The sequence below is a fragment of the Crassostrea angulata genome, chromosome 9 (genome assembly GCF_025612915.1).
Source record: "Crassostrea angulata isolate pt1a10 chromosome 9, ASM2561291v2, whole genome shotgun sequence".
NCBI lineage: Eukaryota > Metazoa > Mollusca > Bivalvia > Ostreida > Ostreidae > Magallana > Magallana angulata.
Window position 1 is genome coordinate 32175128 of NC_069119.1, and position 18490 is coordinate 32193617.

The 18490-nt window shown below is 35.3% G+C and overlaps 2 protein-coding genes across 2 annotated transcripts; one reads left to right on the forward strand and one right to left on the reverse strand.

Moving 5' to 3' along the window:
* Window positions 1-4448: 4448 nt before the first annotated feature.
* Window positions 4449-12157, reverse strand: LOC128164198 (26S proteasome regulatory subunit 8). Its single transcript, XM_052827954.1, has 13 exons — window positions 12062-12157; window positions 11056-11136; window positions 10504-10573; window positions 10023-10120; window positions 9597-9722; window positions 9022-9183; window positions 7937-8100; window positions 7391-7467; window positions 6669-6745; window positions 6233-6331; window positions 5561-5671; window positions 4967-5053; window positions 4449-4659 (listed from the first exon to the last, which is right to left on the reverse strand). Exons 1-13 carry the CDS (start codon window positions 12077-12079, stop codon window positions 4606-4608), a joined length of 1224 nt encoding a protein of 407 aa, XP_052683914.1. The 5' UTR covers window positions 12080-12157; the 3' UTR covers window positions 4449-4605.
* A 212-nt stretch (window positions 12158-12369) lies between these two features.
* Window positions 12370-18273, forward strand: LOC128164125 (chondroitin sulfate synthase 2-like). The gene is made up of 6 exons (XM_052827871.1): window positions 12370-13155; window positions 13546-13674; window positions 14127-14266; window positions 15146-15264; window positions 16012-16125; window positions 16877-18273. Exons 1-6 carry the CDS (start codon window positions 12454-12456, stop codon window positions 18001-18003), a joined length of 2331 nt encoding a protein of 776 aa, XP_052683831.1. The 5' UTR covers window positions 12370-12453; the 3' UTR covers window positions 18004-18273.
* The last annotated feature ends 217 nt before the right edge of the window (window positions 18274-18490 follow it).

Below are 18490 nucleotides of genomic sequence, written 5' to 3' on the forward strand. Positions count from 1 at the left end.
ATATTCCTATGTAAAACTTCGACCCCCCATTGTGCCCCGCCCTACCCCTGGGGGTCATGAGTTTCACAACTTTGAATCTACACTACCTGGAAAACTTCCACACAAGTTTCAGCTTTCCTGGCTGATTAGTTTTTGAGAAGAGGATTTTCAAAGATTTACTCTAAATATACTTTGTAAAACTTTAACACCCCCCCCCCCCAATGTGGCCCCACCCTACCCCCAGGGATCATGATTTTCACAACTTTGAATCTACACTGCCTCAGGATGCTTCCACACAAGTTTCAGCTTTCCTGGCTGTTAAGTTTCTGAGAAGAAGATTTTTAAAGATTTACTCTATATATTCCTATGTACAACTTCGACCCCCCATTGTGCCCCACCCTACCCCAGGGATCATGAATTTCACAACTTTGAATCTACACTGCCTGAAGATGCTTCCACACGAGTTTCAGCTTTCCTGGCTGATTAGTTTCTGAGAAGAAGATTTTCAAAAATTTACTCTATATATTCCTATGTAAAACTTCGACCCCCCATTGTGGCCCCACCCTACCCCTGGGGGTCATGAGTTTCACAACTTTGAATCTACACTACCTCAGGATGCTTCCACACAAGTTTCAGCTTTCCTGGCTGATTAGTTTCTGAGAAGAAGATTTTTAAAGATTTACTCTATATATTCCTATGTAAAACTTCGACCCCCCATTGTGGCCCCACCCTACATCCAGGGTTCATGAATTTCACAACTTTGAATCTACACTACCTCAGGATGCTTCCACACAAGTTTCAGCTTTCCTGGCTGATTAGCTTCTGAGAAGAAGATTTTTAAAGATTTACTCTATATATTCCTATGTAAAACTTCGACCCCCCATTGTGCCCCGCCCTACCCCTGGGGGTCATGAGTTTCACAACTTTGAATCTACACTACCTGAGGATGCTTCCACACGAGTTTCAGCTTTCCTGGCTGATTAGTTTCTGAGAAGAAGATTTTTAAAGATTTACTCTATATATTCCTATGTAAAACTTCGACCCCCCATTGTGCCCCGCCCTACCCCTGGGGGTCATGAGTTTCACAACTTTGAATCTACACTACCTGGAAAACTTCCACACAAGTTTCAGCTTTCCTGGCTGATTAGTTTTTGAGAAGAGGATTTTCAAAGATTTACTCTATATATTCCTTTGTAAAACTTTAACACCCCCCCCCCCAATGTGGCCCCACCCTACCCCCAGGGATCATGATTTTCACAACTTTGAATCTACACTGCCTCAGGATGCTTCCACACAAGTTTCAGCTTTCCTGGCTGTTTAGTTTCTGAGAAGAAGATTTTCAAAAATTTACTCTATATATTCCTATGTAAAACTTCGACCCCCCATTGTGGCCCCACCCTACCCCTGGGGGTCATGAGTTTCACAACTTTGAATCTACACTACCTCAGGATGCTTCCACACGAGTTTCAGCTTTCCTGGCTGATTAGTTTCTGAGAAGAAGATTTTTAAAGATTTACTCTATATATTCCTATGTAAAACTTCGACCCCCCATTGTGGCCCCACCCTACATTCAGGGTTCATGAATTTCACAACTTTGAATCTACACTACCTCAGGATGCTTCCACACAAGTTTCAGCTTTCCTGGCTGATTAGTTTCTGAGAAGAAGATTTTTAAAGATTTACTCTATATATTCCTATGTAAAACTTCGACCCCCCATTGTGGCCCCACCCTACATCCAGGGTTCATGAATTTCACAACTTTGAATCTACACTACCTCAGGATGCTTCCACACAAGTTTCAGCTTTCCTGGCTGATTAGTTTCTGAGAAGAAGATTTTTAAAGATTTACTCTATATATTCCTATGTAAAACTTCGACCCCCCATTGTGCCCCGCCCTACCCCTGGGGGTCATGAGTTTCACAAATTTGAATCTACACTACCTGAGGATGCTTCCACACGAGTTTTAGCTTTCCTGGCTGATTAGTTTCTGAGAAGAAGATTTTTAAAGATTTACTCTATATATTCCTATGTAAAACTTCGACCCCCCATTGTGGCCCCGCCCTACCCCTGGGGGTCATGAGTTTCACAACTTTGAATCTACACTACCTGGAAAACTTCCACACAAGTTTCAGCTTTCCTGGCTGATTAGTTTTTGAGAAGAGGATTTTCAAAGATTTACTCTATATATTCCTTTGTAAAACTTTAACACCCCCCCCCCCAATGTGGCCCCACCCTACCCCCAGGGATCATGATTTTCACAACTTTGAATCTACACTGCCTCAGGATGCTTCCACACAAGTTTCAGCTTTCCTGGCTGTTTAGTTTCTGAGAAGAAGATTTTCAAAAATTTACTCTATATATTCCTATGTAAAACTTCGACCCCCCATTGTGGCCCCACCCTACCCCTGGGGGTCATGAGTTTCACAACTTTGAATCTACACTACCTCAGGATGCTTCCACACAAGTTTCAGCTTTCCTGGCTGATTAGTTTCTGAGAAGAAGATTTTTAAAGATTTACTCTATATATTCCTATGTAAAACTTCGACCCCCCATTGTGGCCCCACCCTACATTCAGGGTTCATGAATTTCACAACTTTGAATCTACACTACCTCAGAATGCTTCCACACAAGTTTCAGCTTTCCTGGCTGATTAGTTTCTGAGAAGAAGATTTTTAAAGATTTACTCTATATATTCCTATGTAAAACTTCGACCCCCCATTGTGGCCCCACCCTACATCCAGGGTTCATGAATTTCACAACTTTGAATCTACACTACCTCAGGATGCTTCCACACAAGTTTCAGCTTTCCTGGCTGATTAGTTTCTGAGAAGAAGATTTTTAAAGATTTACTCTATATATTCCTATGTAAAACTTCGACCCCCCATTGTGCCCCGCCCTACCCCTGGGGGTCATGAGTTTCACAAATTTGAATCTACACTACCTGAGGATGCTTCCACACGAGTTTTAGCTTTCCTGGCTGATTAGTTTCTGAGAAGAAGATTTTTAAAGATTTACTCTATATATTCCTATGTAAAACTTCGACCCCCCATTGTGGCCCCACCCTACCCCCGGGGGTCATGAATTTCACAACTTTGAATCTACACTACCTGAGGATGCTTCCACACAAGTTTCAGCTTTCCTGGCTTTCTGGTTCTTGAGAAGAAGATTTTTGAAAATTTCTCGAAATTTTTCATTAATTTCTAATTATCTCCCCTTGAAAACAAGTGTGGCCCTTAATTTTCACAACTTTGAATCCCCTTTGCCTAAGGATGATTTGTGCCAAGTTTGGTTGAAATTGGCCCAGTAGTTCTTGAGAAGATGTTGAAAATGTGAAAAGTTTACGGACAGACGGACAGACGGACAGACAGACAGACGGACAGACGGACAGACGGACGACAGACAAAATGTGATCAGAATAGCTCACTTGAGCTTTCAGCTCAGGTGAGCTAAAAAGTCTTTAATCTTTCACATGGTAGTTCCACCCTTTATATATTTAAAGAGGGAAACCATAATTTACACATCAGCCAAGCCAAGGAATGAAGAGCTGAGGGATCAGAAACCATTGACTTGGGAAGATGTAACTGATATAAAAACACGCGTTTTATATATATAGCGTATGAAAGTTTATTTTAACAAAATGACAGCAATGACAGATTGACACTCCCTTTTATTCTCTTTAGAGTATAGATCAGGCATAGAATTGTTTATGAGGCATGGATACAGAGTAGAAAACCATGCAATCTTTATATTAATAAAACCTGTAACTAGACAATACTAAGATGGTGACCATTTCAATAACCCACTTAAATGGTGGACAATCGATAGGATGAAAAGTTTTTCAAAGTATTTTGCTTTGACTTTGACATATAACTTATATCTTATAAGGAGAAAATCTTCCAATTACTGTTCAAATTTAAAGGGTTTATCACAGAATGATGTTAAACATATTTCTGTGACTATACAAAAGTACATACAACTGAATTAGTGTACACTTTGACCACCTTCTGCAAAAGAAAAATACAGTTAAACTTTGATATCTCGAACACTAATATCTCGAATACAATGGATACGTTGAAGTGATTTGTAAGTCCCAACCACTTTTTTTTTTTAGTATTTTACCCTCAATATCGGGAATACTCGGATATCTCGAACTATTTAAACAGTCCCATCTAGTTCGAGATATAAGTTTGACTGTAGTTTCCTGCATCATAACATGCAGAATATTGATAAATGTGCTGGATCTCGAAAGGGTAAGGGGTGAATTAAGTTTTTCGACTTTAGTGGATTTAAATTGTTTTTTTTTTTTTAGGGGGGGGGGGGGGGGGCGCTCAAGTCAGAATTTGATTTTTCGAATAAGAATCCGGGACATTTGAAACAAAGAAAAGAACATATCTCTCTGTCTCTTTATCCCCATGGCTCTGTCTTTCTCTGTACTTCTCTATCTCTCTCTTAAAAAACACCAACAAATATTTTAAATTTCACAATGAATATTTAATATTATCTGAGACTGACATTGATAAGTGTATAGAAATGATAGAAATGGAGGATTTTATTGTCTCTGTAACAGAAGTTGCCCTCCTCAATGCACATTCACAAACAAAAATGAAGACTGGGATCCAAACAGATCTACTTCCACTGCTTTTTAATGGACATGTTTTTCTCTGAATCCTTCTGCATCACCTAAAATCAAAAAAGGAGAAATTCAGATTTTTACAGAATGCTGCATCAACTTTTTCCTTTTTGGATGTCTACGTATTTCATTGAGCATTTCACTGTTTAGCCTTTGTTTACAATACAAACAATTTCAAACTCTGCATCTGGCTTGCAACTCATTATTTGACTTAAGTTTCAAACCTTGAGGAAGCATTAAAAATACCCATTTAAACCATTCTAGAAATTAGGGAAAACAAAACTTGAAAATGTCTAGGTCCATTTAACATCTAAAGATGAAACCACAGAACTTAATAAATACGAAAAGCCTACTGACCTTGGCCACCGCCAACTCAAAGTCCTCTTGGGTAACATGCACTCGTCTCTCTCTCAGGGCGTACATTCCGGCCTCTGTGCACACCCCCTGAAATAAAACACAATTACCATAATAACATCTTAACCTTCTTGCAGATATTCTGATTTTATAATCAAACTACATGTAACCCAGTCCAAAACAAAAGGAAAACTTTAAATTTTCAGACTAAAAATTATGAATTCAACATCCATTCAAATGCAAATCAAGGGTATATGCGTTTTTTAAAATATGTATATTTTATCAAACTGGGTAGAGGAGATTGCTTTTAGTTACATTGCACAGTATTTAATTCTAGATAATTTCTGATTTAACTTAAATGTGAATCTCTCTGTTCAACTAAACATCTAGGAATTCTGTTTAAGTTTATACATAAGTACATGTGTATGTAATTAGGGGGAATAACCCAAACTGTCTATCATACTACTTTTAGTGGCCTAGTAACACACCACCATTATTAATTGCATACTTTGTGCTGCATCCGAATGTTTGATCAAACATCTTGGAAATGGAATAGTGTTTCTAGGACCTGTATATTTCACCTCCTGTAGGACCTACCTTGACCTCTGCCCCGGAAGCCCCTGGCATCATCTCGGCGATTTTCCTTAGATTGATGCCCCTTGTCAGATTCATCTTACGGGAGTGGATTTTCAGAATGTCTAACCTTGCCTGTTTAAGATATAATCATCAATTTCAAAACGAGAAATTTTAGCCTTTCATCCATCACATTGTTTAATGTAGAATGATAGATATTTGTCTAATACTAACAAGGAAGAAACTTAGTTGTATAGAACATATCAAAGTAAGGGTAACATCTGTGATATTGACACTCTTTTCTTCACAATGTGAATGAATTATTTAATGATTAATTTTTAATACTATTATAAAGGGAAATATTTGCCCACTTTTTTTTCTGCCCCTTTCACCCTCGTTGTCAGCAAGGATATTCAAGACTGGGTAAATTCCAATTTCTCAAATTATCTCTTTAAACACAACTATGTCTGGGCAAATAAAAGATGGAGTGACACCATTTGCAAGTGAAGAAGGGCGACAATAACAACAGGCAAAAAATAACCCTACATACTGTACTGTACATCACGCGTGTAAAAATCCAAATTCAAAATCAAGCATACTTTTCATATCAAAACGTTGTTTTATGCAGAAAAAAAATTATTAAAAGGAAAATTCACAACAATGTACGTGTCAAACATAGTCAAATAGAGACAATACCTCCTCATTCGGGGGAGGGAACTCGATTTTTCTGTCTATTCTGCCTGGACGTAATAAAGCCGAGTCCAGGATGTCAATTCTGTTGGTGGCCATAATAACCTGTAGATGATATCAACAAATCAGAATACATTTGTGTTACTAGATATCAGCCTGTAGATATCACTTGTCAGAGATATCAACAAATCATAATACATTTGTGTTACTAGATAACACCCTGTAGATATCATGTCTGAAATCAGAAAACATGTTTTAAAAGGTACCATTATGAAGATAAGAGAAAAAGAGATACTGAGGTAAGTTTGTAAATGTATAACTTTCGTAAAGATATCAATAAATTAAAATACACAAGTCGTTACAAGATGTCATCATGAAGATATCATCTTGACTAGACAGGAAAAGAGATACTGAGGTCTGTATAACTTTGGAATGTATATACCTTAATGTTTTGCTTCGGCTCAAAGCCATCTAATTGGTTTAATAATTCCAACATTGTTCTTTGCACTTCAGAGTCACCTGCAAAAGGAATATATCATAAAACACGTCTGGTTTAGTAGTAACAATAGAGTTTATACTTGCTTATTTAAGATCAAAACAAAACTAGTTGGGATAAACTATGGCTTCACATTACAATGTAGTGATCATATAATTATAAAGTTCAGTTTTTTAGGAGAAAATATCTTCATTCTCACTGTATGATGAAATAGTGATATAGTTAACAATAAATTCTCTTTTAATAATAGTATTTGTCTGTTAATTATTAAGCTTACATCCATCATCAGAAACCAATGGCTTTTAAAAAAAGCCTTAAAATATTCATCCTTGGCCCCCAACTCCACTCCAGTTTCACGAATATGTTAAATCTTTTTTTTTTCCCAATTGGTTGCTTCATACAAGTATTCTTGTAATGGATAACTCACAAACCACAATAATGCTTAATAACTTAAACAGAAGCACATAATCACTACATATTCTTCCATTTTATATCTCAAAAATAGATAAATTCGTTTTCTCATTGATATTGAGCTACAATGAAAATAATGAATATTCATGAAACCAATAAAATGTAAAATAAAAGAGTTGGCCATGGTCAGTAAGCATGTTGGGACTGGGCAGGGTTTATTATGAGGGTAAGTTTTCATACTCCATCAATGGCCTTACCTCCTGATCCGCCCTCTAATCTTGAGGAGCCTATAGAATCAATTTCATCCATGAAAATGATAGATGGTGCATGTTCTCTGAAAAAAACGAACAAAACCAGGATTACTTGTAGTGCATGTCGAAGATTAACTCTGTTATCAACATAAAATCTCATTGAGGACAAAAGTATTTATGGAAAATCTATGCTTTTAACATCTATGCACAGACATATGTAAAATTCAACTGAAAAAAAAAATCCTCCAAACAAGTATCACAGTTAGAATGCAGTCTACACGATAATTAGGAGTCCTGTAAAGTTAACATTCTATTTATTTATCATGTACAACATTTGGCACAAAATGATTGTTCAACTAGAGTGTATTTGAATTATCGTATTTCTGAATGTTCACATTATCATTAAACATGTTTATTTGGATGACATTATTAAAGTGATGTACCGGTACTCAATTAAGCAGAATCTTTTTTCTGCCAAAAACCAAAATAGAATACACAGCCAAAAGTACGTGTAGTTCGTTTACAGTGTATAATTATAGATTATGGTGTTACCTGGCCATAACAAAGAGCTCTCGCACCATCCTGGAGCCCTCTCCGATGAACTTTTGCACCAGTTCAGATCCAGACACGCGGATGAAGGTACACTCTGTATGGTGAGCCACTGCTCTGGCCAGTAAAGTCTTCCCAGTGCCTGGGGGTCCATACAGCAACACACCCTACACAAGTCAAAGCAAAATGTACCTGTATATATGTTTATTGGCAACCTACCCAACACAGATATATATAACTATCTATATATTAGCAACACACCCTACACAAGTCAAACACAAAATGTACATATATATGTTTATTGGCAACCTACCCTACACAGATATATATAACTATTTATATATTAGCAACACACCCTACACAAGTCAAAAACAAAATGTATATACGTTTATTGGCAACCTACCCTACACAGATATATATAACTATTTATATATTAGCAACACACCCTACACAAGTCAAAAACAAAATGTATATACGTTTATTGGCAACCTACCCTACACAGATATATATAACTATTTATATATTAGCAACACACCCTACACAAGTCAAAAACAAAATGTATATACGTTTATTGGCAACCTACCCTACACAGATATATATAACTATTTAGCAAAACACCATACACAATTATATATATGACTGTTTCCTTCCTTATTTACACTAAGCAATTCCTTATTCTAGGCAGGAATATTCCTTATACTTAACATGGACATTCCACTTTTTAGTTCAGCTGCTCAGGGATGGGATAGTCCAAATCTTAGGCTGAGCTATCCCTTACCTTAGATTTGGATTTTTAATACTTTAGGCTTGGTTATTCCCATGTCTTACTCAAAGCTGAGATATTCCTTACATTAGGCAGAAATACATTTATTCCTTAATATAAACTGGGCTATTCTCTACCTTCAACTGTGCTATTCCCTCTTTACTTACTTACTTTAGGCAGAAATATATTTAAATATTCTTTAATTTAGGATTGGCTATTCCCTACCTTCGACTGTGCTATTCCTACTTTACTTACTTACTTTAGGCTTAGGTTTTCTTTACTTTAGGCAGAAATATTCCTTAATTCAGACTGGGCTATTCCTTACCTTAGGCTGGGCAATTCCTAGGGCCTCGAACAGCTCTGGGTGCTTGACTGGCAGTTCTATGACCTCCTTGATCTCCTTGATCTGCTTGTCCAGACCTCCCACCATTTCGTAGGTTGAATCTGGTACTTTCTCTACCATCATCAGACTCACTAGAGGGTCAACCTAAACAAAAACACCATATCGTAAATTGGATATTAATTATGTTTAAAGTTCATTGATTAAATGTTAAACATGTACTAGTTTAGCAATTCATTAAAATATATAACATTTAAGTACAGTACATAGCTACATGAACATGTAGATCATATTTAATATTACAGTGTATTGATATTCTCATTGGGTTTGAATTTTTGGCTGTGGAAGTGAGGTGTGCATTACAAAAACTAATATCACTTTAGTATAGCTAACTTTCTAAAAATAGACATCTGAGCTTAAAAGCCAAAAAATTTAAGACAATTATTCTCACAATACTGTCTATTAAAAGAAAACCAACACACAATTTTTCCTTTGAATTGATATCTAGTTTCATCATGAGTTTGTAAAAGAGGATCCAGCTCCCTCTTTTGGTAACTTACCTTGTTGGGAAGAATTTTGTGCAGCGTGTAACTGTCATTTCGAAGAGCAACTCTACAGTTTGGAGTGACATCATTAATGTCAATGTTTTTGTCAATATCTACCACAAACTTCCCTTCTGGATGCACCTGGAAATATTAAAAAGGATGGCATAACTTTATCTCTTGACAACACATTCCTATTATGTGCATACATCAAATTCTGATCAAGGTAAAAAATCTGCATTAAATATAATAATGAGCAAAAGTAATTTATATAATTCTTTTAGTAAAAAGTAGATACATTTTTTCATGGACAGATTGCACATTTTTTTAACTCATTGGTTACACTGATTTCTGTATGTTAGAGATTGCAATGTTTCTGCACATCAAAAAGAAACAAAAAAGTATTTTCTTAGTTTCAGTATAAAACAAACCCGCGACATGTACCTTGACTAAGACTTTCTTTTTGTCCATGGGTTTGACTACTTCCCCCACATAAGAGCCTTGTTCTTGTAATAGCTGAAGTTCCTCTCGCAACATTCTCACTACAAAATATATTGAAAAATAATCAACTCAGAAATCAAAAGCTAACAACTTCTCCCTAAGAATAACAAAAACTGCATACTAAAAAGACGATCTTCTCATGAAAATATGTTAAAACATCCAATTGTGAATGATATAATTTGATCACTTTCATGCTTCTTATTTAATAAACACAGAAAAACTAAACTTCTAAAGCCCAAACTAAACCTATAAATCCTTTCTTAAATTTTGAAAGTAAATATGTTCTCATGAAGCCAAAATTTAAACTAAATTTAAAACTATATATACAGTTTATTTGCAAGGAATCAACACATACATTTTGAGTTAAAATACTTTTGCAAACAATGTTATAAGACTTTTTTTAAGTGATGTCTTTTAACTTTACCTTTAGCATTCAGTTCATTTCGCTGTGCTTCTAATCTTCTTAAGTTCTGTGTCTTGTCAGTGACAACAAGCTGAATTAAAAGAAGTATCGTTATATATATACATAAGCTGTAATTTAAATCCATTTCTGCAAAATATCCTACACTCTTTGTGTAAACATGGTAAGTGAATGTTCAGGACTGCCACAGTCCTTCTTGGTACAGGGTCTGTGTCCCATTAAATTGGGTAAATTATCAAAATTTTTTGCCGAATTGGGAAATTTTGCTTTCATATACCCGGTAATCATTTAAAAATAATATCAGCAATATTCAAACATATCATTAGGGTAATGTCTCCTGCACAACTTTTCGGGCCTCAGGGAAAATGTACAAGGAGTAATCAGTAAGAACGAAACAGTTTATTTTTTTTATACACACAATGTAAATTTTGTGATTTTTGGAATTCTAGATAATAAGTAACTTGGGAATTTTAGGTGGTTTTCCCAATTTGGAAGGGTCTGTTTCCCAGACCCAATTCAAAGAGATTGACAGCCCTGATGTTTATTGTACATTACCTGCAATTCTTCAATTTTGCTGATGTAGTACTGTTTGATCCCTTCATGATTGACAGCTGTACCTCCATCAACTTCCATTTTCTAAAAGACCAAGTAAAAACTAAGGATTAAAATATTAACATGAAAATTAATGTTAATCTGGGACTCCTGCAATTCTTATATTTTGTTCCCAAATTGAGTTATTGTGAAAGCTTCGGCCGGTCACAGTTCTGTCCATATGAGGCATCCAGCAAATTTTACTAATTGCGCCTTGCGTTATTTTATTTACTATGCAATGAAAGCCTTATGTTGTCTTTAATTACATATATAGAATACTAAAAAAAGGTTATTCGAATGTGTTTCCCCTGAGCAATGCTAAGAGTAAAACATTTTTACAGTTACATACATAATGATTCAAATCACGCTTTTCTTTACCTATGCGTACGAATATCAATCGGAAATACAATTCGCCTACTAATGTAAAGCTTATTTATGCTTTCCTGTTTCAGAAATCAACAAAACGCTGCGATGCATTTATTGCATGTACATGTACGTTAATGCTTTCGCATTACATTAACAGCCAATGATATTACGTGCCAATCATGCCTTTAAAAGGTATACTTGTTATAGACTGCAGCAAATTATGAAGTCCCACCTCTTAAGTCAACTGAACATTTAAAACCAGGTAACTTTTACTTTGTTATGAAATACGGAAACCCATTCAATATAGCAAGCTACTATTTGACAAATACATGTATTTGGGTGGTGAGCTAGGCCCTATAATGATTGGGTCCATTAAAAATTTTAAACAAAACTGACATCTCGCTGAGAACAGAGGCAACTCGAAAGTGCGTTGTATACAAGGATGACTATGCGTTTCAAAAGAATACATGTTTTCAACTTTTTTATTGATCGGTGTCCAATGGTTTAAAAGAGTGGTATAAGATCAATGAAAAATAGCTATTTAATACATTTTTTGGGTATATACGTGTTGACCATTCGAGAGAAAGACACCGAAAGATTTTACCTGATCGCCTGCCATCATTTCTCGGATATTATATTAATCTGTGTCTATTTATAAACAGGATTCAATGCATATTGGAAAAAGCGTTTTGCTAACCAAGCAAAGTGCGCTCAGATTCAACTGTTTACAAAAAACGAAAAAGAAAAAAAAAAAAAAACAATTACCAAGCCTAGATTTTTCAATTATCTGACTTAGTTATCATACTACAATTGTTATTTATTGAATCTTTGTATTATAGCAGATGGATACTAATTTGTGTTATTTTTCTATACAAAAAGTATTCGTTTTGCTGGAATCCATATTTAAGAGTTCCAAGAGACTGAGGAGATTTGGGGATGTGGACAGTCGTTTTCTTCTAGATTATCCTTCATATCGAGGACACAACATTTTTCAGTATGATACATTACCATGGCATTCGTTCATTATTGCCAGTTTTTATTGGAATAGTTCTTGGATTTACACTCAATGTGATGGTTTCCCCATTTTTAGATGAAACGTGTGATCCGTCAACAATAGGCCAAGAACAACTTGTTAAATTGAGGGAAACAAAGTCACTCTATGAAAACGAGAAAACAAGCGAAAGTGAACAACCAACTGTCAAAGTGAAAAATTATGAAATACCCCGACCGCTGAAGATTGAGTCGAATCCAAACAAGAAACCTGTTCGGTCAAGATTTGTGGCTACAGAACTTGGAATCAGAGAGAAACTCTTTGTAGCAGTGTTAACAAGTCAGGACACTGTCAATTCATTTGCCCTTGCCGTCAACAAAACCACAGCCCATTATGTGACAAAACAAATGTACTTCAGCACGTCAAAATCAGGAAATGTTCCAGCTGGAATGCCCCTTGTTAGCTTTTCCGATAAAAACAGCAAACATTTACCTCTTCACGTGCTGAAGTACATATCGGAACATTTTTCTCACACTTATGACTATTACATGTTTATTACTGACAGGACATACATTCGAGCTGAGAAGATTATTGAACTTGTCAGCCATATCAGCATCAGTGAGGATATTCATATGGGCGCCGTCAATATTCATGCTGAAAATAATCCTGACATGTGTTCTCTAGAAGGAGGTGTTATTATATCACAGGTCTTTTAAATTTTATACTCATTTTTGATATTTATTTCTCTTAAATACAAGGTACAAATGTGAATTAACATGTTTAGTGTACATGATGTATATAAATGTTGCATAAGTCTTAAAAAAAACCCAGCAACAATTGCTTCATGATTTGTTTTTAAATAAAATGATTTCTTTTTTCATAGCAAATATTTTGAAAACTTTATTTAACTATCTTATCAGTTCTAACAGTGATGAATTTTCATTGGGAGGGGTGATTTTTCAGTTTGAATGATAAATTTTTCCCATTAAATATAGCGGTCAAATAATTGATAACAGTCATTTATGTTATAACCATGATGACTGCTCATATTGAATTTTTGATCATACAAGGATTTTTCCATTTTTATTTTATTTCAGTCAGTTCTCCAGAAAGTACTGGCTGGTTTAGATTGGTGCCTGACAAATTCACCCGAGGCAAACCCCAGCGAGATCTTCGGTCAGTGCCTGTATCACTCGACTAAGCTGCCTTGTTCAAAGCATGGAGGGGTAAGTCTTATAATTATTTATTTATACAATTCATTTGATATTGTAAGTTAAACATCAGTTCAAAATAGCTTAGCTTGAGGTAAACTTTGTCAGAGTTGCTCACCTTTGTAACCATATGTGATGAATTCCATGTTTCAACATGATAAGGAAAAATCATATGAAAAGAAGCCAGATGATGATCATGTGGATATATATATGAAAATTAAACTCTTTTTTTCTGTTTTCTTATAGAATTCAGCAAGATTATATCTCTTTTATTTAATAACTGTTTTAGAAAGTACTTCAAATATCATCAAAGTGACTATAGATTCCTCAGTGTTGAAATCTATAATCAAGTTTAATAATATTAAAACATCAAAGAAATAAATCTGTTGATAAGTTAGAAAGATGATTCAAAGTTCATTTTTGGACAAAATTTTTCAAAATTTTGTTTCTATTTATTTTATTCATAGGACAAGGAGTACCGTCACTACAAGGTGGAAGACTTTGATTATGACGACGACATTTCAACACTCCGAGAAGACGGGCGATTTAATTCCTCGTTCTCCGTTTATCCCATGCCCGACGATCTGTCATTATTCAAAGTCCACAGGTAAACCAATCTTGTTTGAATAATACACTATATCATGAATACTGTTTTATGATCGAATCTGTTATAATGCTTTGCTCTTTTGCCAACAGTGTTTTGGAAATTCAAATTCAATTTCTGTTCGATTTGCACTATTTATTAAAGCTGCTTGGTCCGATTTTTTTGTTATTACAGTATCAATTTTTTTTTCCATACAAACCATTTATCTTAGAAAGTTATGGACTGTCTCCTATTTACACAAGCAGAATCAGTCTCCTTTCAAAGTTATAAATATTCAAAGTAAATAAAAATAGTTTCTTTTGGGCAAACGAAAAAACAAAACAAAGTGCATCACGGGAATTTTTAGAAAAGGAAACCGTTTGGTTTCGTCCCCCGAATGATTGGGGTTACTAGTTTTTAACCCGCATGCTATGCATCGATTGTAAAGAAAGCAAACTTCCGAAATATGAGTGAACAAAACATACACATGTTTATTTGAAATTTTTCTGATTATTTCGACCTTTATTTAATACGATGTCAAAGTTGTAATACAACCATGATACCCATCTCGCCATCAGGGGTGAAATTCAACATGAGGCGAAATAATGTGGTACCTATTTATTTCGTTTGTTTGTTAGCAAATTTTGTATGTATTTTTCTTCATTGAAATTTGGCTTAATCGACAAAAAAAACTATTGCAATGTCTATTATTATACATATGCTAAGCATAACCATCGTTTAAAAGCTTGCATAAAATTTGATATAAAATCGGACCAAGCAGCTTTAAATAGACAAAAAAAAGTTTACACATGTATGAACTGTATTTGCAGGCATTTCATTTCAAACTGGTATAAATTTTGAAAGCTATTAAAATTCATTCTGATATATTGATGTTTGCAATAGGTACTTCTGCCAGCTGGAGGTTAATTTGACCAGACAGGAGATAAACAAAGCCAAGGAGAGCATTATTAACCTGAGTTACTACACCGTGGACGGAATCGACTCCTTGTCTTGGCCAATCGGTATGCAGGGTTGTTTCTAAAAATTGAAGTAGAAGGGAGATATAAAAAAGTAGAACTTCTACTGAAGGCGATCTGAAGGTCTAGCTTATAGCTAGATTGTGTTTGAAATGCAATAATAGCCGGGTAATTACGTCACTACTCACTTTAGGCGGGGGAATTCCACGCCTCCCGGGTCTTAGAGACAACCCTGGGTATGTCCTTCAGGATTCTTTGATTTACATAAATTTCCCGAGGGTTAACATAAGGAGGCTGGATGGTTACAAATTACATCACTTCTACCTTTAATTTTTAGATATGAATTCTCTAGCTATGAACTTTTATTTAACAGTAAAAAAAAATCCACATTTTTCGGCTCTTAAATTTGAATATTTTGCAATATCTTTTTACAGAGCTCTTCTTATTAATACTGTATAAAAATGGCCACCAGAATCCAGCCCTCTTAAAACCAAAGAAAACATTTATTTCATTCATAAATATTATATGTTTCAGATAAATTGAGCGTGTTGAGCAAAGTAGTTATGAATTATGAAATTTTTTTAGCAAACCAGGTGTTTGCAAGTGTATCATTAAAAGATTCCTAATTTAAAGAGAATGATGAGTTAATATCATTGAAATCACTTAATATCTAAAAGGGTTAAAAATATTTTAGCCCCAATAAATGAAAGCCTGCATATGCCTACCTTTAAACATTTTAACCTGCAAAAAGATTGTTTTTCAATTTCTTTTTTTCATTTTATGAATTTTAAGGTACACCTGAGGCCACCAGACCAAAAAAGAGATTTGATGTCATAAGATGGAACTACTTCACTGAGTCTCATATCTTCTTTGAGGATGACTTTACCAATATGAGTCCTCTGAATGGTGATTATACATGTTTATAATTCAGATAATTTAAATTACTTGTATGAACTTTTTGTAGTGCAAGCTACAACTATTCCTACATGTACAGTACCGATCAGACCCAACCTAACACCAGATTAAACCCCAACTAAACCCTGGGTTTACTTTGGGTTTATTTCAGGTTTACTTTTGAAAAAAAATTGTGTCCTGTTGGGGTTTACTTTGGATCCACTCAGGGTTTACTTTGGGTTTACTTGTGGTTTGTTTTTAAGGTCCTCTTTAATCAGTTAAATGTGAAGCTGACCCATTTTTTATCTAATTATCTTACTGCGTGTAATTCCCACCCATTGTGTATTCCAAATACTCATATAACCTCTGCCTCAGGGGTCTACTTCTGACCGGGTTAACTTTGGGTTTACTGTGGGTCCTCTCTAGTAAACGGGGAGTAAACCCCAAAAGTAAACCCAGGGTTTAGTCTGGGTTTACTTTCTGTTAGGTTGGGTATGATCAATACTGTTGTTATATTTTGGCTTTTCCAATAAACGTTGCATATTTGTTGAAGGGTCTTTCCATTTCTTTTTTATCGGAATACCAAATTCATAAATTAGAAAAGTTAACTCAATAAATCTGAAGTGAAAAAAGCTAATTTCTTATTTTAAAAATTCTAAAACAAATAAAGAAAGGAGGTTTGTGTTTGTGGTGATTCTTGCCTAGTAATCATGCTAAAGCTTTATTTATAAGTTATTTCTCATATTTCATTTGTTTTCTGTAGGAGTTGACAAGCAAGATGTCCAAGAGGTCCTGCAGACAGCCTTTAAAAGAGCTAATAGACTTTATGACAACAAATTCAGCAAATTTCAGTTGATCAATGGATACCGGCGGTTCGAACCTTCGCGTGGTATGGAGTACCAGCTTGATTTGAAGTTGCGAGAGAAGGACACAAATATTGACGTATTGAAAAGATTTCACCTTCTACGACCCCTCAACAAACCTGAACTGGTTCCCATGCCCTACGTTACAGAAACGTCTCAGGTTTTCCTGATTCTCCCACTTTTTGAAAAAGACGTGGCAGACGGATTGCATTTCCTCGGAGAATTCCAGAGAAATGCCATCCAAATTAAAGACAATTCCGTCTTGTGCCTTTACTTGATTTACAAGAAGGAAAAATTCTCCTCGGATCCCTTTGTGAATGTGAAGTCGACAGTCGCCTCGATAACGTCCCAGCCAAATTCGAACAATAAGATCATGATGAAAAGTGTGGAGATGAATTTGTTTTCCATCAAAGAAATGGAATTCTATGATGTGATTGTTTCTGACTTTAGTGCCAGCACTTTGGTATCCATGGTAACTCCAGGTATGGAACTGGAGCTGGATTACATTAACCGGATACGCATGAATACGATCGCAGGCGTACAGATTTATTTCCCGATCTCTTACTGGCAGTACAAACCGAATTTAGCATATGACCAAAAACCTTACCCAGACATGGTCGAGTTGACCCAAAAATATGGCCATTTTGAACCTCTATCTTTCTTTCACTGCTCGTTTTACGTGTCGGATTTCCAGAAAGCTAGGCGATCTTTGACCGCCAATGAAGTTAAACACTTCTCTCTGATCGACATGTTTCTCAAGTACCAGAAGCTGCATATATTCAGAGCAGCAGAACCAGCGCTGAAGAATCGCTGGCAAAATATAACGTGTAATGAGGAAACGAACCTGCAAGGTGAACACTGCTTGGAAAGACGCAACCAGAATCTGGCCACTAGGGCTCAGCTGGCGAAGCTTTTGTTTGAGTATAATGAGGAGGATGAAGAAGTTGATGATGAAGATGATGATGATGAGGCAGAAGAAGCCAATTTTGATAAGCCATTCATGATGAATGCTTTACATAAGGGTTAGATTAAAAATGAAGGACCAATCTGCCTTTCTTAAAGGGACCTTCTTGGTGTAGCATGAGTCTCAAATATATAATTTTTATGCATGCAAATCTGTTTAAGTATATCTGAAGGACATGAGCTAGAAGTATGAGCAGTAAGTCTGACTCCATAGTAAAGCTTTTGATACTTGATGATTTTTTTTAAGTGGAAACAATGTAGATTGAAAGAGACTGAATGATATAGAAGTAATGTACATGCATGTTTATGTAAAAATTTGCTTCCAAATTTTCCTGTTTTATTTGATGACTTTTAAAAATGAGCAAAGATAAGTTCTTGTTAAAATACTCAAAGCATTATGAATTTATGATACATGTACACTGCAGTATGTATAGAGGGTTTATACCAAAGAACAACGTGATTGCAATTTTAAGTATTTCAAATACTTGTATTATCAATTAAAAGAGCAAATTAAAATTCCTTGTTATATAATATGTCCTTGCTTTATTACA

Coding starts and splice junctions, on each gene's coding strand:
- LOC128164125 (XM_052827871.1), top strand. CDS start 12,454: ATGATACATTACCATGGCATTCGTTCATTATTGCCAGTTTTTATTGGA. Junction 15,265..16,011: donor CTCCTTGTCTTGGCCAATCG/GTATGCAGGGTT, acceptor ATGAATTTTAAG/GTACACCTGAGGCCACCAGA. Junction 16,126..16,876: donor CAATATGAGTCCTCTGAATG/GTGATTATACAT, acceptor TGTTTTCTGTAG/GAGTTGACAAGCAAGATGTC.
- LOC128164198 (XM_052827954.1), bottom strand. Junction 6,746..7,390: donor ATTAGAGGGCGGATCAGGAG/GTAAGGCCATTG, acceptor TTCCTTTTGCAG/GTGACTCTGAAGTGCAAAGA. Junction 6,332..6,668: donor AGCCGAAGCAAAACATTAAG/GTATATACATTC, acceptor TATCATCTACAG/GTTATTATGGCCACCAACAG.